A 20,807-nucleotide genomic window follows, 5' to 3' on the forward strand; every position below is an offset into this window, starting at 1 on the left:
AGAGTTATTTAAGTCATTCACTGCCATTCCCAAATTTGTTAGGTTTTTGATTTTTCTTGCGAGGGGATGCAGATAAAGCGCTGGTCAGACCTCTGGCATTTTTTTTCCCTCTCACGCGCGGGGAGACTTTGCCTTTTGTCCAGCCACCCCCACTTGCACATCATATTACTTCAGACCCATATAATTTAGGAATTAACTCTTTTTTTCCAATGAAAGAAGAGAGTCAAAGGTTTCTTACGCTGCGTTGAATGTTTATGCAGTCCTAAAACTCAATATTCTGTGGGTCTTGCAATTTGAATGAAAATGACAAAAACCCTGGCAGTGGAGTGGACACATTTTTGCACATCGTCTGGCAGTGAATGAGTTAATCTCCTTAAATGTCCTCTTTCCCCTGCTCGTAAAAGGCACTGGCTGTTTGGGAAATCCACATTTCTTCAAAAAATGTGTATTGCCTGCAAGGTTAGGTTAAAAATAAAGAATACTCCCTGGTGCTTTTTACTCTGTGACTGCTTTATTGACTGTATATGATAGTTGTCCATGTTAAGCGCTTTGTTAGAACTTCAGCTGTTGTTAAAGCGCTATATAAATCAATATGTATTGTATTGTAATCACAGGAAGGACTGTATGATCACATAATCATCATCATCATTGTGTATTGTCCATCCATCCATTATCAGAGCCGCTAAAACATCGTAAGGTGGAAGGTGTGCTGCAGCTTATGCCAGGAGTCTTTGGGCCGTTTAAAAATATATTAGTATACATTTAAATATATATGCCAGTGTTGTAGAGTGACGGACAGCTCTTCCTTAGCATATCAAATAATACAATCACCCAGCTGTGTATCCAACTGTTGCCATTCATCCAACAGAATTAGACTTGGCTCACTACAAATGTTTCAGCTTTGTGGCCAATTACACCAGCCCAGATTTCACACTAACTGCAACCCTTTGAAAAAAAAGTGATGCACCAGCAAGACCAGCATCAAAACACAGCAAAAACAGCACATTGAGTGTGCATCAGTATGCCACTCGATTTTTTTTTTTTTTTTTGGTCACTAAGTTAGGAATCGACATCAATATTTCTCTCTCAACAGTTGAATTACAAGTACAGTAAAGTCTCGTTATATCGATATTCAAGGGAGTCCGAAAAAATATCGATATAACCGGGACTATCGATATATCCGACCCTGTTTGCATATAATTTTCTCCGTGCGTGCATAGAAATAGTATCGATATATCCGGGACTATCGATATATCCGATATCGATATAACGAGACTTTACTGTAGTTTTGTTTAGTGGATTTTTCTAAAGTGTAATAGTTACCTTAGCTCAACATAGGCTGTTTGTCAACTGACCTGATTATTCCTCTTCTAAATTAAATACATTTTAAAGAAGGCGTACATGAACATAGTTTGCATTTTTTATGTCAACATACAACAATTTATGGGGAGCGGTTTGAAAATGAACATGGGAAGTGATGTGATCTCTCAACTTGCGTTGGAGAGATACGGATACTCAACATTGGTTTTGCAGTCAATTCAAGCACTCGAAATGTTTGCTGGTCATCAGTCTTTCTGTCACGATATGCAAGGTGATGGATCCCAAAAATGCAGGCAGGAGGGCGGAGCAGGGTGTATTTGACAAATTGTATTAAATAAAGTCAGCAGGAACAAAATCTCAAACAACAAAGTCACCAGAACAGAAAGGTCCAAAGTAGCAAACAAACCCATGAGTAAAACTTGACAAGACAAAACAAACCTGACAGGGTGAAACCAACATTGACCCGACCCTGAATGGTCATGCCAGGAGACATTTTAACTGCCACTGATTAAAACAACTAACACCAATGCAGCTGCAGGTGGGGCCCTACAGTGCCACCCGTTGGTCGCAAACTAAAGTAAAATGATGGCAGCAGAGGAAAGGAAGCAGTGTGACTGAATGTTTGTGCCGTATGTAAACCAACACGCATGTAAATGACAATTTATCATGGCCCATGGAGTCAATATAGTAATTACCGTGATGGGCCCGGTTATGATAAAATGGGAATGGCATCATTTCCTACTGCGGTATCATTTTTATAAGACTGTGCGGCACCTTTATTAGCAGTGCGCATGTGTTTCGGCTCATTTAAACCGCAGCCATCAAAGGATGCTTCAGGAAAAAAAGCCTTTGACAATCTAGTTTCCTCACAAAGTTCAATGATATTCGGCGCTGTGGTTTTATGTAATTGCCCTGACAAAGAGATAAAAAAACTCTTCTTACTACTTAAAGTAACTCCACTGTAGGTTGTATCAGAAACTCAACTTAACTCTGCAGTGCAAATAACACAAGATTTATTTCATTTAATGTCCCAGATATCTGCTTTCCTCTTTATACAATCATAAGATGGAAAGTGACTCGACGAGACCCATCACTGCTCACAAACAGAAACAGCGGCTTTATAATTACAATCAAGCAGGCCTTCCATGGGGATATCAACGCTGATGGGAAAAGTGCCTGCGCCTTCAAGCCCACTCAATTGTTGCGCAATAGATGTTGTTCCACTTAATTTCAAGGACAGCCGACGCCTCCGGACAAGTTGTGTCCATAATTTGTAAAATCGCTTCAAATGACTTCTACTGAGCGTATTTTACAGAGATTCCACCGCATATAGCTATATTTTACGTTTTAAGACCCGCGCTGAATATTCCGGAAGTCTTGTTTTTGAGTTGGTGACGAGTCCTCACGTCACGTCACTGAAGGAACGCCCTGACCGAGAAAGGACACATTGTAGCAGTCCTTTCATCACGTCAATGCATTTTGCGGTACTTTGTTTGGTCTGAAAACTTCGTGTTGATCCGTGTTGATGGTGAAATTAGAAGGCAAACACATAAATAACGCGATGGTGAATCATTGTGTGTTGCACCGAGCATCTATTTGATATTCGCTGACAAAAAGTGTAAGGAATTAATCAGCCCGTTTCTACAGAGCTTTGTCGCCATCTTCTGCCTCTTTTCGGCGCTACATTTGCCCCACCCCCAGATACCTCAAAATGACACTGAATACATTTTTTAAACGATTGCAAACACACGTATGCCTTCCTCTTCGGAGCTATTTGAATGATATTCATAACTGGATGAGTAACAAGAAAGCATATTCTCTGAATCTGAAGCCATTGTTTTGATTCTCGAGCATGGCAAGACGTCTTGGCGCGACACCACGCCCCCCACAAGGGGGCGGGACCTTCTGAAACTGACCACTTCCGGCTTCAATTTGAAGTAGTTTTTAGACACTTCAAGTAATTTTTTTTTGTGTTTTGCATTTGACTTAAAATATCATACTGCGTGTTTTGGGTATTTTAGATGCTATAAAACGTTTTTCTGATGTCAGTTAGGAAACAAAAAAGTGATGTCGGTTGTCCTTTAAAGCACGGCATAGGCAGCTATGATTAAATGAGCTGTTCTGTGCATTATGCCACTTGTGTCCAGTTGAACTCAGTCTTGCAGAAACCCAGCTTGATAAACTTTGAGTCGGCATCTTTCGGGAAGTGTGAGTGTTCCCTGTCAGTCCGTCCCCGCCACACATAACAGGAAACGGGCTGTCATCCCTGCAAGAGACTCAGGAAAGAGACAGTTGCATCAACGTGTGCGCAATATTACCAAGTTTGATATGTTACTCGAGATGACGATGTAACATTTTTCTTCAGAAAGCTGCCGAGATGCAGATGTACCATAGATACCTTATGTGCAAAACGACGGGGGGGACCTTGTGTGGGCCTTCCTGCGTAGTCATACCTCCACTGAGATTTGGCATTTAGTGCATGATTGAAATGGTTTTGGGAGTGTGATAGATTTAAACCTCGGCAGCGCGTGCCTATTTCCAAAAGACCTCAAAAGATGCTTGCACATATCCATCATCTCAGAGATAGATTCTGCTTGGATAAGGCCTTGAAATATGAGAAGCATTAATTTTACGCCTCGACAAATGAGATTTGTCTACTCTACAAGAATGCTTGATGAATTTGTGATACGGTTCCGGAAGGGCTTGTTTCACTTTGCGACCGTTGACAGCAACTTACTGTGTAGGTCAGGCGGTTCTATCGATTTAGCTTCACACAAACACAAACTGCATTTCACGTGTTACGGCTTCCATGTGGAGTAGAGGAAGGATCCAAGTGACGTACGGACGGAAAGAACATGAAATGATGATGTGTGATGCCATGGAAATTTGTCTGGGGGTAGCGGTATGGAGGTGCGTGGAGCGGCATTCTGAAACATTTCAACATTGCTGGGCAAACATTGCGAAACTGTGTATTGCTGTCCCAAGATATGTGAGGAATGGTTTGATCCAGCCTTTCATTAATTTCAGTGATGCATTGAATACACAGCAATCGATTGCTTCAGTAATTGGCTTTGGCTCTGGACTCTGGCTTGTGTGTCAATGAAACTCATTGCGTTCTATTGACCCAGCTCTACTTTTCAGCCTCAGCCCAATGCACCCCTTGTGAACGGACTTGCTCTGATGAGAACGCCAATGTCTGATGTACGCTTTTATGTCATAATTAGGATATCTTTGTTTATATTTGCTGAACAGACAACCACTTATGGATTATTTTTTGTTACAAAATATGGGTAGAAAGGAGGTTGATCAAGGCAGAAATAATCGAGCTAACAAAGAAAAATTACAAAGGAAAAAAACGTTCACTGAAACTTGTTTGTAGCTGTAGCTGAGATGCAGTTTATGAAAGTCGGAGCTGGTGGGCTGAAGGTCTTAAATGCAGACTGTTAACAGTGAACGTTGTGATGTTTCTTATCTGTATATTTCAGTAGTGAGCCGTCAGGGCACTGCCGGGCAAAAGATATCTGAATTACAGAATTCTTCTTTTCCTTTCGGCTTTTCCTTCCAAGGGGTCGCCACAGCGAATCAGTGTCCTCCATCTTCAGAGGTTTGATTCGCATGTTTGTTTTGGCCAAGCTTTTACGTCTGATGTCCTTCCTGACACAACCCTTTGTATGTATTTATCCGGGCTTGGGACCGGCACAAGAAGTCACTGGCTTATGTCTGCTTGTGGCTACAGAACAAGCAACTGAAAATGCTCAGTAAAAGGCTCCCAAACACAAAATGCTTATCGGCACAGCAACATTCGAAAAAGCAAAACTATACTCACCATTTGATGACAATGCTCTGATCTTACCGTGAAATGGGCATCTCTTTCCTTACATGACATCACAAACAGAACTTCAAAGTCATTTTAGATGCTTTATCTTCCAGTCATGGTACGTATGTCTATTAATTACATATCAGCCGCTGTTTGAAAATTTACAATAACAAAACTCTTTTTATAAATATTTCAACAACTTCTAAATATTTAAGAGCATTTTGTTCATGTCACCCTTTCCTTATAATATTTTTTGTAATCGTACATTTTAGGAACTGAATTATAGACTAATGTGTCTTACGACGTGTAAGCAGGCTTTAGCAGGCTTTTTAATGCCCTGCCTACATTTTGTCCATATACAAAGATAAATGACTGGTTCAATAAAGACGATAACCGATGGTAAGTGGTATTTTTATCCTGTGGTAAAAATTTACTTTCAACCAAACCAAACTCATAAAGAAGTCAACAGAAACAGCTCATCTGACAATATGCACTAAGACAGCAGTCTTTCTTTATTACCTCAAATATTCCCAGTGGATAGTGACTGTAATAGCCCATGAATGATGTGAATCTGTATATAATTGAAGATCAGGATGTCATCCATCATCCATCCATCATCCACGCTGCGAGTCCTCACAAAGGTCAAGTGTGTGCTTTCGCTCTCAGTTGTCATCAGGTAGTACGCCCAGGATATCCTCAACCCTCAACTAATTGCCGGCCCATCACAGCGATCAATAAAGGCCCCATCCCCTGCCCCAAAGGAAGTTAAATTTTGAAACAATTTTCTTAAAAACTGTGCAAATAATTTGACTAGTATCAATCGGAACCATTCAGACGCAAAATAAGTCCAAGATGGCGCCCGAGTAGGCAGCTGTCAGCAAGTGCTCTCACGAGCCTAGCCTTTTTCTTGTTTTTGGGTTGTTTTTGTGTTGTTTTTGCGTTGTATTTCAGTTTTCTTTTGTCACTTTGAGTTGTTATACGTCGTGTAAAACGGATACGGGTTGTTTTTCAGGATTTTTGGCCACGACATTCATCAAGACTGTGCTGAGCGGTTGCACCTTTTCGGCAGCCCGAATATGCCAACACTGTTTTTGAGTTGGGAGGAATGTTGGTGCCATTTGACTGTCATCGCTGGACAGCTCAGGCATGATTGTGCTTTTTTGCACCTGTGATGGGAAGCATTTTCACAGCCCCACTTAGTTCAGGGAAAAGGTTTATGCTGTTGGCCAGTACGGGGCTGGATCGATGCAAGATTTGAGGAGTCCGCGATGAGAAGAAAAGAGCGTCATCGTACAGTGCCGATGTGGAACTGTTGCGGCTTAGAATTGAAGCGGATTTACGTGGGACAGAAGATGTGAGACAATCTCTTCACCAATGGATGCGGAAGTTTTGTTTTGGTTTCAACATTTAGCTTGTAGCAGATATGCACATTTTACCAGCCACTGGTGAAAAAGACGCTTTGATGCTCTCCTCTCATCTAGAACTGTTTCATACAACAAAGATGGTGCAGAAAGTGTTTAATATTGCACGACTGTCCATTTTGTTGTGTCACATTATTTTTTTATTTAGTTTTTTTTTTTATTCAAGATGGCGCAACGAGAATGGCTGCCTTTACAGCTGGTCCTGTATTTTGTTTTTCTACGTCTTCTTTCCTTTTCCTTACTCTCTTCACTTTACTGCTGTGAAATATAAATTTCTCCACTGCTAGACTAATAAAGGCTTATCGTTTCCATTCCAACCCGATGGTGGACAGACTGGATATTGACGTGCCAATGAGCTTCACAGTGTGAGGGCTACATTTGCTTATATGTTTGTCCATCAAACAGCACTTTAAATAAGTTGTCGTTGAGTCTGCATTAATGTTCTCAATAGAGTGCCGTCTTCTACCAATCAGCTCCACCTGGCCTCTTGAGTAGAAAAGAGACTAATTTAATTGATGTGGTTAAATAAGGCATTTTATAATACTGCATGCTTGGAGCTGCAATGCTGCGTCATCGGGATTTCCACATGCTCAACAGAAATTATTCAGCCACTCTTTTGTTCCTTCTCTTTCAGGCCTGATGGTGATGCATCCAGGATGGTCAGGTACACTTTGCTCTTTGCTTTCATTTAAAAACAATCCAGGCATGTTCATTGAATTACAGCGACATGCTACATCATTTTAAGCTTTTGCGAGTGCTTCCAATGGAACAAAGTGCTTTGCTTTCACATTGCACATAAAATCCCCAAAATAATCCAACAGAAGGCATAACATAATACACAGGCAATTATGCAGTCCTTATTGCCTTATTGTTCAGAGCAGTTGTCGATTAAAGGGATTGTACGATTTTTATTTAAAAAAGGTTCAATGTCTCTAAATTTTATTCCAATAAGTGTCGGGGTCAACAACACGCGGCTCCCGAGTCACAAGCGGCTCTTTAGCACGGCCTAGTGCAGGCATGGGCAAACTACGGCCCGCGGGCCACATACGGCCCGTTAGGCTTTTTAATCCGGCCCGCCGAACCTGCCCAAATTATAGTAAAAACAGTGTCTGAAACTCATGACAAAAAATTAGCGGACAACAGGGCAGATAACTGAAAAGTTGCCTGCCCCATTTTTCACAACTTGAAGCACAATGAGACAACTAATCACATTAAAAAACATTGTCACAAAGTATAAAGTTTTTTTTTTTTTAAATCAAGAATGTACTTACTACAAAGGCTACCTTGCTTAATTTACTGTAAATGTGCATGGTTAGATTTTGCTGCAGTAGTCGATTGTCATTGTGGTGCACAATGCAACGTTTGCATTGCTTCCTACGAGCCACTAAGCTCCTTTCATAAGTCTCACGTACACTTTACAGTCACGGTTTAATGTAAATTTACGTTTTGTAGCGTCACATATGTTGTTAGGTTCTTTTGAATCTTTCTTCTGGGCTGAGGTTCTGTGCATCTATTTTGGAAAATTATATGCAATTGCACGATTTTATAACGCTTGCGAAAGTCCGGAAGAGAGAAGCAGGCTTCTGATTGGCTGCCATAGGCTACACTGCAGGTAGCCTATGTCTGTGTGCTCGGCGACGGTACACGTGTATTGTTTGCGCGTGAAGGCAAGGGCGTCAGTGGAGAGTTTGTTGAGCGCGCGGTCAGGACAAACCATCTATGATTTAGCGGAATTTAACACAAGTAGGTATTATTGAGCTTGCCTAATGATGAAAGTGATTCCATTTTTCAATAAATGTTGATTTCTTTAACTTTGCCCCTTCAATGAAAACTTATTAAAAACAGACGCAATCTTGATGAATCACAGTGCATATGTTATTTTAATCTATTTCCATTTCCTCCTCCAAGTATCTGCGAAATAGTATGTAAACGCCATATTCCTTGAGACGAATTTATTAACTAATCAGGGATATTTTTCACATTTGAAACATTTGAAAGACAGTTAATAAATTGGGTTCTTACTGTGCTATGAGGTTTGTACACACTACATTTAAAGAACAACCGGCACCATTTATTTGTGTTTCCCACTGACATCAGAAAAACGTTTTATAGCATAGCAATGAATCCGGAAATGGCCAGTTTCAGAAGGTCCCAGCCCCTTTTTCGTGATGTCACGCCAAGACATCTTGCCTTGCTCGAGAATCAATACAATGGCTTCAGATTCGGAGAAGATGTTTTCTTGTTACTCATCCAGTTATGAATATGATTCAAATAGTTCTGAAGAGGAAAGCATAAATGTTTGCAATTGATTCAAGGAGTCCTTCCATATCAATTCGAGCCGTCAATGACAGCAATGTAGCACCCAGAAAATGCAGAAGATTGCGCCCAAGCTCCGTTGGAAATGGGCTGATTTGTCCGCTGGGAATTTGTGTCAGCGAATATCAAATAGTTGTCTTGGTGCAACACACAACGATTCACCATGGCGTTATTTATGTGTTTTCCTTCTAATTTCGCCATCAACACGGATCAACATGAAGTTTTCAAACCAAACGAAGTACCCAAAATGCATTGTGTGTGGCTTTCTCGGTCAGGGGCGGTCCAAACGTGATGTCACATGGGGATCGTCATCAACTCGAAAACAAGACTTCGTGAATATTCAGCGCAAGTCTTAGAACGTAAACTATAGCTATATGCTGTGGAATCTTTGTAAAATACGCTCAGTCAAAGTCATTTGAAGTGATTTTATAAATTATGGACATAACTTGTCCGGAGGAGTCGGTTGTCCTTTAATGCTTTAGGCTTAGTATTTCCAGCCCAAACACTCCCTCCAAATGCTCCTGGCCCCTCTGTCAAATTTTAGAACCCAATGCGGCCCGCGAGTCAAAAAGTTGGCCCACCCCTGGTCTAGTGGCTCCCTTGGAAATGTTTGAAAACGTTGGAAATGTTTGAAACGGGCAAAAAATGCGGCAGTGATAATATATTTTTAATACGGTTTCTGCGGGAGGAAAAACATTCTTGACATTTTCCAATTCTGAAAAATTATGTTGATTAAATATTACAATTCATTTCAGGGCGGCCCGATAGTCGAGTGGTTAGCACACCGGCTTCACAGTGCAGCGGTCGCCAGTTCGTGTCCCGGTCCGGCCTCCCTCTGTGGAGTTTGCATGTTCTCCCCAGACCCGTGTGGGTTTTCTCCGGGTCCTCCGGTTTCTTCCCACACTCCAAAAACATGCATACCCATCAGCTACGAAAGTTAACATGCTGCAAAAGTGTGTCCCATGCCTTGTTCATCTTAGCCGCCGTGATGGCTGTTGCTCATTCTGGCATTCGTGTGTAAGTTTGTGCGTATGCGTGCGTGTGCAGCCACGGGTCTATCGCAGGAGAGTTGATTGAAAAATGGAGCTTTGATTAAAAACAGGATTTTACAGGATGCACTGCAGGGGAAAAAGTTGGGAAGTCTCATTGTGTGTTTGTATTCATTTTAATATGTAGTGCCCAATGGACAGTGAAACAAATGTGCCTATCGCTGCCGCTTTGGGCATCATTTCCTCATCTTTGAGTGCAGGTTTTTCCGAGGAAAGACGGCAGCACCGCTTCCTAGTGGAAGTGAGACATTTTCAAGTCACCGCAGCGCCAATTTCTCAAAATCTGTCTTGCCGTTCTGTTTTTGCCGCCTTTCATCACAACTCAAAGCTGAAATCACTGCAGCAGCAAAAGAAACAGTGCTGTGCGCACAGCAGACCAGACCGGTTGTCATGACATCTATCATCCTCATACGCCACGTTGTGACACAAGTCGGACCGCCTGCTTTAATGTTTTCTGCGTTGCATGCTTTGCTAACGTTCATGATCAATAATAATGAAGAAGCCACAGGCCCCATGAATTAAAAAAACTGCTCTCCAAAGAGTCGTGGTGAGCAGGTTTTGTTCAAATGTGCCAGTCGGGAGAGCAAGAAGGCCATGGCCTATAATGGCGGATTATTCTCATGCACACACTTTGGCTAATCATAGAGGAATAACAGCAAGGCGCTGTTTAATTGGTGTGCTGTCTGTAATCAGGATGGATGGCTTCATTTAGATGTGATTAGAACCAAGGCGATGGTGGCAGGGAGTCTCCTGACAGCCTCGCTGACCCGCTTGTATCGGATTGTTCTTCAGAGAGTGTCAAGCAATAAAGATGCCCATCTTTTTTTTTAGTGGGTCCTTCCCAAAAAGGTGACCAATCACTATGACATTGATTGGAATTGACACACTTCACATTTATACCTGTTTGTTCTCCTGTCATGAGCTTGTGCATTACTTCTTTATTTGTGTGCGACAGCCGGGTGCATAGTTCAAATTTCTACTCGATTGAGATGATTTGTGAATGATTGTGGTTCTTCCGAGTGGTGCAAAGTCTCTAATTCTTGTTTTTTGTTCCCCTCAAAATTTCTGCAGACAGTTGTGGAAGGAAAGCAGAGGGATGAATAAATGCTTCCTTTTGAGTGTCAGAACCTCTTTCAGTCTCCATACAAGGAACACATTATTCAAATAAAATAATAATTTGTACTTAATGCCAAATTATAATCAGGCTTACACCAGCTTCTTTCATCTTGGGCAGTTGGCTAAAATAAAACCTCTCCTTTCTCATGAGCACATTGAAGCAGTAATTCATGCCTTTGTCACATCTTGGCTCGATTACTGTAATGCTCTTTACTTTGGAGTCAGCCAATCCTCCATAAGGCGTCTCCAGTTGGTCCAGAAAGCTGCTGCTCACCTCTTGACTGGCACTCGTGAGAGGGAGCACATATCTCCTACTCTGGCATCCCTTCACTGGCTCCCTATACATTTTAGAGTTCTTTTCAAGATCCTATTATTTATATTCACACCTTCCCAGCGCCTCAGGTCTGCTGATCAGACATGATTAGAAGTGCCAGGAACTAAACGGAGGCTCAGAGGGGATCAAGCCTTTTCCATTGCTGGTCCCACTTTCTGGAATGACCTTCCACTGAACATTCGGCAAGCCCCCTTGGTACCCATCTCTAAAACCCGCCTCAAAACTCACTTGTACTCTTTGGCATGTGACTCAGCATGACTGAGACTTGATCTTAGTTTTACCCCCTGGTGCTTTCTTCTATCTTTGTGACAGCTTTATTGCTTGTATATGATAGTTGTTCATGTGCGGCACTATCTATGCAGTTTTGTTTGTTTCAGAATCAGAAACAAAATCAGAAAACCTTTAACCATCCCACAATGGGGAAATTTGCAGTCCACAGCAGCAATTTGAAACAACAGCGTGCTTAGGCAACATAGGATTAGGAATGCTGATGAGGTGATACCAGAGCAAATAGGGCAATCAGGCCCGTCGTTAGTCAGGACAACAGGAACAATCAGTGGAGCCGCAGGGAGTAGTCCTCGGCTCCCCGCAACCTGAGAGCAGGGACCTATCATAGCAGAGTCCAGCACTGCCATGTCTACGCAGTAGGGATATATATATAGGGACGAAACTACCAGTAAGACTTTAGTTCGCTGAAGAAGCATCTTGGATAAGAAGCGAAACCTCCGACACCTTCAAAGAAGTACAGATGACGGCTGAAGAAACCTTTTCATCAATGGACCACTCCTGTACGACTGAGAGCTTACACAGACACAAAAATTTAATAAAAAACTGTACATAGTGCAAGTATCAAAGAAAAGGTATATTGATATATGTAGCTGTATTGCATCAACGCATATTTACAGTACAAGAGTGCAGTTTTGTTTTTTGAAAGTGCTCTATAAATACAATTGAGTTGAAAGATGCTCTTTGCTTCCAACTGCTCATATTTGCTGATAACAAACTCACATCCACAAAAAAATAGCTAAATAAAGCTTATCCAATGGTCAACAGTTAAGCTCTATCACCTTGACTTGAGAACTGATTTTGACTTTGCAACTGTTGTGGCAGGCTTAAAGCAGAAGTGAAACACCCCAATTGATGCATGATTGGTGGTCAGTCTATTTGTGGCGCATTGACAGTCACATGTGATAGCCATGTCTGCAGAGACCAGACGTGACTGTTGTGTACGTATGTCAATGTCTGTCAAGTTCTGTCTCTCTGTCTGTTCTCCTGAGCTCTTGGTTGCCATAGAGAGCAGCGCTCATCTTCGTAGAGGTGGGAGACGGAGCCGTTCAGCTTGTCTTGTTTTTGTTCCCTTTGACCCACTGAAATGGATTTCGAGTCACTCTAATCAGCCATTACTCTTTAGACGCTCGGCAGAGATTAAACAATACAGCATCTGAGTGTAGAGCAGAAAGAGAGAACAAAAGAACCCCCTTGTGCTGTGACATCATTGTTAATTGTAAACACGGACTGAGTGCCTCACTCCGCTGGCCTTGGCTGATGTCATACTGATGTCATTAATTGAGCTCCTGAACATTTTCTTGGTCTAATGCAACCATTTCTATTGAATAAAATGGTTGTCAGGTCTGGGCCAGGGCCTGGTCTGTGTGGTACTATCATTTTGTGTAAATCAGAATAAAACACCAGGCCAAAAAACAAAGCAAAACAAAACACAAGGTCATGCAGCAACTTTGTGGTTCAGAAAGCAACGTCCTCTTCCGTGGCTGCAGACCTGTGTTGGACAAAAAGTTTCTGTGAAATTTCTTGTTAATCTGATACGTTTACTCTGGTTCCTATCATTTGGTGGTACGTTTTACTTCTTTTTTTTTTTTGCAGCAGAATGCCAGTCATGGAAAATGAGGGGTGAAATGACTATTACTATAATTAATGCAGGGCAGGAAACTACTTCAAACCCCTTGCATTATAGCTGAGAGCAGGCATTTGTAGTTCTGAAATGAATTATTCATTACACCAAAACAACAGCAAACGCCGGCAGCTGTGGCATACTGAACTCATTGATATGACTCAGCGCCCTCAGTGTAGCATTCATCAAATGGTAGCTGATTACAGCATGAGCTGCACTCAAGAAACCTCTGCCGATTGCTCATTGGCTCGCGGAAGCTTGGCGAAGCAATAAACGAAATTGTGATTTTAAAAAAAGTTGCTATTTTGACCCTTGTGCTGTAATGGGCTGATCACTTTGCTGCTGTGAAATGTACATTTCTCCACTGTGAGATGAATAAAGGCAAATCCAATCCAATCACTTGTTCAGGGTTACCCTATGTCACCTGGCATAAACTCCAGATCACTCCCAAATGATAATGAGGACAAATCAGGAAAGAAAAATGAAGGATGGGTGATTGGGTATTTGAATGACCATGCCAGAAGACGTTTTCTTTTGTTCAGTGGTGGGCCGTCAGGGCCTGCAAGGCCTTCTCTGCTGGCCTAAAAATATCTGAATCACAGGCTAATGTGAATTATATTTTGTCCATGAATTCTTATTAGATAATTCCAAATTGTCTTTCAGCTTCCTTTCATTGCTTTTCCCCTGTTGTGCTACTTCCAGGGGTGTGTTTTCGTATAGAAGTATTCAACCAATCACATTTCAGCCATCATTTATTACGTCAGAAATCGACCTGGATCCCTTCACAATCAGTTCTGCAGGCCCTGGAACATAAAAATCAATGTCGATGAAACTGTTGCTTTCACCAATCAGAGTTTGAGTTGGCAACCCAAGGCCTGCTCAAAGTTTTCGCAAACTATGATTAGCTAGTCACATGAATGGCTAGTCTCCAGCCAATCATAATATCACTAGCCGCTAGTGAGGAGAATACTGACCACAGCTATCACACTATATCTGTAGCGAGCTGCATAAGCAAATATATTGTTGTGTTGATTTAATAACGGTTTTGTCAACCCTCAATAGCTGAAGGAGGAGAAGATATGGATTTCTTTGCAGATATACTGTTGAAGCCATTTTCAAGATGAACTTTTCGAGAATAAATGGACAACACAAAGATTGGACAGCTGCGAAGCTAGCAAAAATAACAATTTTGACATTTTATGATGTTATCATGAATCCACACGTTCATAGTAAAAATTCGAACAGTTTAATCACAGCATTTCGTAGGTTTCTTCACGTTACAAGTTATTTACTGGCCAACTGCATCCTCTAGTGGACGTGTAGTAATATCAGACCACATTCGCAGCTGTTTGATTTTGACGTAGCACTACTGAAGGCCTCGGAGTGACATGCACGGCCTGCCACTGATTTTGTTTACATAAAGACGTAACTCCTTTGAGCGAAGCTGGGAGAATGTGGGTGTGTGAGTTGACAGCTGGAGAAACATCCCTGCTTCGGCTCAGTCGTGTCTCTGGGGAAATAGTGTCCAGTGAAAGATGATGACAAATGTCACAGCTGTGATCAGGGGAGGACAAAACTGCTCATGATGCATCACTTTGAACATCAACTATCGTCGCTATGAGTGTTTTTGTTGTCGTGTTGTTTTTCCGCAACGTCTTTCCTCTGACATGAACACATAAACACGCCACGCATGACAAAATGGGTTGAATGAAGGATGGAAAGAAGCGAGGTTACAAAAGAGGAATGCTGGACCAGTCGGTGGATTGTGTTTGTGTGTTCAGCACTTTAAATTGACTTCACAACAGTACGCCGTTCATTGTTATTCATCATGTGTCGTAGTTTTGCAACAAACCCACCCTCGAGACAGACGTTTCGATTCCGTCTGCGCAAGTTTAACATTGATTTAAAGTTGTCATTTTAGAGGTTAATCATGGTGCCTCCTTTGCGAACTACTACAGTATTCCGTATTGGAAAGGCTTGTCAAAAAGGTAAAAAACGGAATTCAAGCATTCGGAGCGTAACTTGCAATGTTATACTTTGCGTATGCGATTTAAATGAAATAGAACGGACACAACAACTTCGCACAACCGTGCCTTGTACAGCTTCTGAATCTCGTTACCGTTGTGTCGTATTGCCACGAGGAGAGCGCTTTCTATGCCGTTGCCACGGCAACCCCAGATCAAACACTTGAAGGGCCTTAATGTTGGCAGACCAGCCAGTATGCCGCTCGCGTCGCACGCACACGCTGACGTGGGAACATCACTGCAAAGACAGTCTGAGTCCGCTATACAAACAAACAAGTGCTGGTAGCACAAAGAAAAAAAAAGGACAAAAGGAATGATGTGAATCAAGCATTTTAAACACCGTCGCATCTCCTCCTTGTGAAGAAGGGCTTTTCACTTATTCCCTGAAGGTGTTCAGACTTTTCGTCTTCTTTTAATAGCCTAGAGGACTGGGCTCTTTCAGGATGAAATGTACAGGAAAAGCACAGTTTTGTCTTCTGATTTATGTACGTCCATAAGAAATCACCCTGGGGTGATTCTTTATCAGTGCATGCCTTGCTTTTGGACTCCAAACTGCAAGCTTCTGCTGCATAGTTTGGCACAGCGACTCCATAAGGACCTTTAACCTGTGTTCCCAATGCAACGTTTGCAATTCAAAGGTTGTCCCCAGGCCAGGTTTGAGACACTGAAGAGCAGACAGCAATAGGGTTACAGCAGATATTCAGTTCTTTCCGACCTGTGAAATGTCTTCGAATTCCATTGTGCAGAATAATTTTGATTTTTTTTTTTTTGGTTTAAAAAAAGCACAGTGAACTCTACAAGTTTTTTTCCAAACATTTAAATCACCCTCTCATGGCGATGGCAAAATGATGCGGTAGTCAAGTGGTTAGTACACCGACTTCACAGTGCAGAGGTCGTGAGTTCAAGACCTGGTCTGGCCTCCCTGTGTGCAGTTTGCATGTTCGCCCGGGCCCGCATGGGTTTTCTCTTGGTCCTACGGTTTCCTCCCACATTCCAAAACACGCGTGGCCGGCTGATCGAACACTCCAAATTGTCCCTCGGTGTGAGTCTGGAAGTGACTGGTTTGTCTTTGTGTGCTCTTGCGATTGGCTGGCAACCATTTCCGGTGTCCCCTGCCTAGTTGCCTCAATAGGAAAACAGATGATGCGTGAATGAGGTGTAATCCGTCGCCTTTTTTGTCGCAACCCTTCCGTGCTGACTGTTGAGTTATTCATTCCTGTGACCTGTTGTTGACCTTTCCCCTGACAGGCGACACTCCTCCCTGCCCATCCAAGTCTTGGAGCATCCTGGAAGCATTGCGTCTGTTGGCAGCCGAGGAGTCGTCCCGTGTCGCAAGTGGAAGTCTGCTTCTTTTGGGTACAGTACCATTAGACTTGTTTGTAACTGCGGGAGGCCTCAGCAGCGCATTCCCCACTGTTGTTGATAACTTTTCAAAGTCAACCCCCCCCCCCCCCCAAATCCCACCCCCACGCACTTGTGATCAGCCCGAGTGTGACCGATGCGTCACTTTGTTGTGTGGTAACGTCCCGAGTCGTCACCAGCTGTTCCTCAGCCTTTTATGACCTAAAGCCGCATCGGGACTTGTGTGATCAAATGCGCAGCGTGCAGAGCTCCCTAAGCTTGGTCTTAATGAAATATGACGTTGGTAGCGGCTGGATGTGCCCGGGGCTCTCCTCGCCCATTAGCCCGAGCCGAGCTGTAAGAGTCTTGCAGCAAATGCTGAGAAGTAAGCGCGGGCGGCGGCATCGGCGGGGACAGACTTAGGGGTGCTTCAAAAAGGTTGGAGATGGTTTTCAAAGATGCCTCCCAAGGCTGCGTGCTGCGTGCTTCGTCATCAAACAGCCAGCGACTAATCCATAACCCAATTTTGGCTGGTACACTGCGCAGCCCACAAATAAATCCCAGTGTATAATAGGAGCTTGTTCTATTTTTAAACACAGGCGTTCAGAAGTTTCTGACGCGTCAGATCATGGGTGGTTTGTTTTTGGTAACGCAGCAGCAATGAAGCCTGCTATTTCTGAAGCATACTTTGTTTGTATGTCTTCCATCTGATAAGTGTCTACTTGTGATTGTTTCTAAGGAACTCAGATGAAGCATGTGAATGGTTTATGATGTTCAGGTACACGGACTGTCATTTGATTAGAATTAGATGTGTTTTTCTGCTACAGCTAATGCTCAGTGTTTGACCCTACAATGTTCAATTCTATCACATTTTGCTAATGGAGGAAGTCCAACAAAGAGAAAGATGATTCACCCCAAGAACAAAGCTTTTGAAAACATTTGATCATAGATTCCCTCGAACATGATCTCTCTCGCTCCCCCCCCCCCCCCATCCCTTGTCCCCAGAATAACACTCTACCCAGTTCATCAGGTATATTTTCCCTTTTCACAAAATTGAGTTCATATGATTGAATCTGTACTCTTCGTTTGATGCCAAGTTATGATTAAAAGAAAAAGCAGCCCCCCTAACCTTTTTTTTAACCACACTGAAAATTAACCAAATGAACCACCTCCCATATGGAGAAGTAGCCCCTCTGAAGTTTTGTAAAACTCCTTGTGGAATTCTGTGAATACATTTTCATTCCGCTGCCCGTTACGTGCTTGTTCATAACCGAGGTGAACGTGTGCCATATTAAATATAGAATGTTTTCAGGCTGCTGTGGTTGGCTGGACAAAGCAAAAGTAAACTCAGTGATGATTGGAAGTGCGTTAAACAATGTCTTTTGGCAGATGGTGGCACACTTTACAGTATGAGTTTGGATCTTGGGAACTGCTGAGAAGTCTAGAACGCAGCTAATTTATGTCATTTTTCCTCAAGCCGTACAGTACTGATTTTTTTGCAAAATTGCAAATCAATGAGCGAATGTGGTATATAGTTAAGACCTATAGATGGCAGTAATGGGGATTATAATGTAAAGCGCCTGAAAATTGTTAAAAGAAAACCTCTACCTTCTCTCAGAGATTAGAATTTTCACTATGAAAAAAAAAAGTGGTACCCATAGTATTTAGTACCATATTTTCTGGTGTAAGTAACTCCAGGGATCGTGATGTTTTGTTTTACTGGTTTCTGTTTGTTTCCCATCAACAAATACCGTATTTTCTGGTGTATAAGGCACACTTAAAATCCTTGATTTTCTTAAAAAGACGACCCTGGGCCTCATATGTGAAGTATTATTGACACTCAACAGGTCCCACAATTAATTTCAGCAGCCACTGAATCCCAGTGATTTCCCCCAGTAGAAGAAATAATGCGTAAACCCAGCTTCTATAGTGCCTTATAATGTGATCTGCCTTATCTTTGGAAAACTTTTATATATTTATATATTTGATTTTGAAAATGGTTTTTATTCATTGAAGCTGCACCTTATAGTCAGGTGCACCTTATACAGTAAAGTCTCGTTATATCGATATTCTCGGGAGTCCGAAAAATATCGATATAACCGGGACTATCGATATATCCGACCCTGCGCGCATGTAATTTTCTCCTTGCGGTCATAGAAATAGTATCGTAATAAGCGGTACCGATATCGATATAACGAGACTTTACTGTATATGTAAAAAGTTTCAAAATACCCCATTCATTGGGGGTGCGCTTTATAATCTGGTGCGCCATACACTGGAAAATACATTACATTAGTAGTTTCTACCTTAGCCCTAAAGTTTATGGGACTGCGCAAAGGAATTTTTGCAAAAAAAAAAAAAAAAACATCTTTGCTCGATGCTAGAGAGCCGCGAGATGGCTTCTGGAGACATCGTTAGCAAGTCAACCAATGCCTTCCTGTTTTTTATTGCTCTGTGCAGAAAGCTCAGCTGGACCAAATGCGTGAAAATACCAATTTATGCCGGCAATGTGGAGAGTATGAGTGTTACAGTGTATGCAGGAGTAGATACAAACATCGTTTATTAGTTTGAAACAGGCTCCTGCCATTTCCTTTGCGCTGAGAGATTTGGTAGCAAAGTGATAGTACAACCAAATGCTGTAACATCGCCGTGTTGTGCAGACTCGATGCAACCTCAAGGGGCCGCCTATCACATTTATCGCTAGCAGCGCAGCGGCAAAAATGAAATAGTCAAACATTTCCCAGGAGGGGCTGACTTGTATCTGTACCTCTGTTCTTTTCCTGTTTGCCTCCATGCTTTCTCACTTGCTGATTTTTTTTCTTACCCTGTCTACCTTTCACCTCCCCTGTACTCTCATAGTTGCATTTGAAGAGCAGTTACACTGCATGATCAGCGTATGAGCCTCACACTGCCCAATTATTTAATTTTATTTTAGCTCATTTTGCTCCCATGTGTGTTTATTAGGTTGGGGTGAAATTTGCGAGTGTGATCCTGCTGATGTTAAAGCCCGGGCTAAATTAGGGTTCTTCTAGAGCTCCAAATTCGATCCACATACTCATCTCGAGAGCCAAAACAAAAATGTGACACAAAGTCGAGATTGATCCTGTTTCCTGCCGTGAACATATAACAATCGTCACCAACTGTGTAAGTAAATAATAAGCAGATTTTCTTTGTTGATCTTAGTGGAGGGGGTTGGCGGGGGAATTTGACTAAATTAAAAGCATAAATCCCACACGCATCCATGCGCCTCTCTCAAATGTGACCTGCTGTTGTTCGTGCAGGCGTAACATTATTAGCTGAGGTCATTATTTTGATCCAGAACTGATAGAGCTGAAGGCATTGCAAGATTAACGTCAAAGACAATTACCTAAGAATCCAGTACGGCCGTAGTGCGGATGTGAAATAGCGGGTAGGTATGGTTTCTTTGAAAGATTTTTCGATACTGCAAATCTGATCAATAGATGTAATGTATTTTGGAGGTTTATAACTCAGTCGCCTAACTTGACATTGTCACGTTTCCGGACAATGGGTGGCCCTATTGGGCCCTGTCTGCAGCTGGACAGGTGTGGGTCGTTTTAATCAATGGCAGTTAAAACTCCCGGCATGACCATTCAGGGTCGGGTCATTGTTTCTTTTACCCGGTCCGGTTTGTTTCACCTTGTCATGTTTTACTCATTGTTTTGTTTGCTACTTTGGACCTTTCTGTTCCGATGACGTTGAGATTTTGTTCCTGCGGACTTTATTTACTTGCAATTTGTCACATACACCCTGCGCCTCCCTCCTGCCTGTTTCTTTGGGGTCCACAAACACCACTACCACCACCTTGTAAATAATGACAGACATTGGAAGACTTTTTGTCCTTCAGACCTGAAAACACACAAACTGTCACCTGGTGAAAGAAATGAAAATGATTCTTTTAAAAATTCCCAAGTGTTTCAACCCCTGCCCCCAACTTCTAAAAACAGAGCAAACTATTTATTTTAAGAAACGGTTTTGAGTCTTGTTGCCGTTAAGTCTGTTATTTAATTGGCTTTGGCTCGTTAGCCCCGTTGGTGCAATAAAACACTTCACATCTGTAGGGGGAGGACACAGGCACAAAACACATTGAGATTAAGTGGTGTCATTCTCATCATCTGTTTATTAATGATATCATTTGCTCC

General features: G+C 42.2%; 1 protein-coding gene across 4 annotated transcripts in view; it reads left to right on the forward strand.

Annotated features, from left to right (window-relative positions):
* The window catches only part of iqsec1b (IQ motif and Sec7 domain ArfGEF 1b), a 133,435-nt gene that overhangs the window by 16,583 nt on the left and 96,045 nt on the right, over positions 1 to 20,807 (forward strand). For 2 of the 4 annotated variants that reach the window (XM_088994510.1, XM_088994430.1), the window contains exons 2-3: positions 7,193 to 7,222; positions 16,555 to 16,662. In XM_088994510.1, coding sequence (XP_088850636.1) covers positions 7,193 to 7,222; positions 16,555 to 16,662 — 138 coding nt within the window. The remainder of the gene's footprint in view (positions 1 to 7,192; positions 7,223 to 16,554; positions 16,663 to 20,807) is intronic. The other 2 variants (XM_088994440.1, XM_088994448.1) reach the window with 2 other exon arrangements.

The sequence above is a fragment of the Hippocampus bargibanti genome, linkage group LG01 (genome assembly GCF_051943395.1).
Source record: "Hippocampus bargibanti isolate YZ-2025 linkage group LG01, ASM5194339v1, whole genome shotgun sequence".
Lineage (NCBI taxonomy): Eukaryota > Metazoa > Chordata > Actinopteri > Syngnathiformes > Syngnathidae > Hippocampus > Hippocampus bargibanti.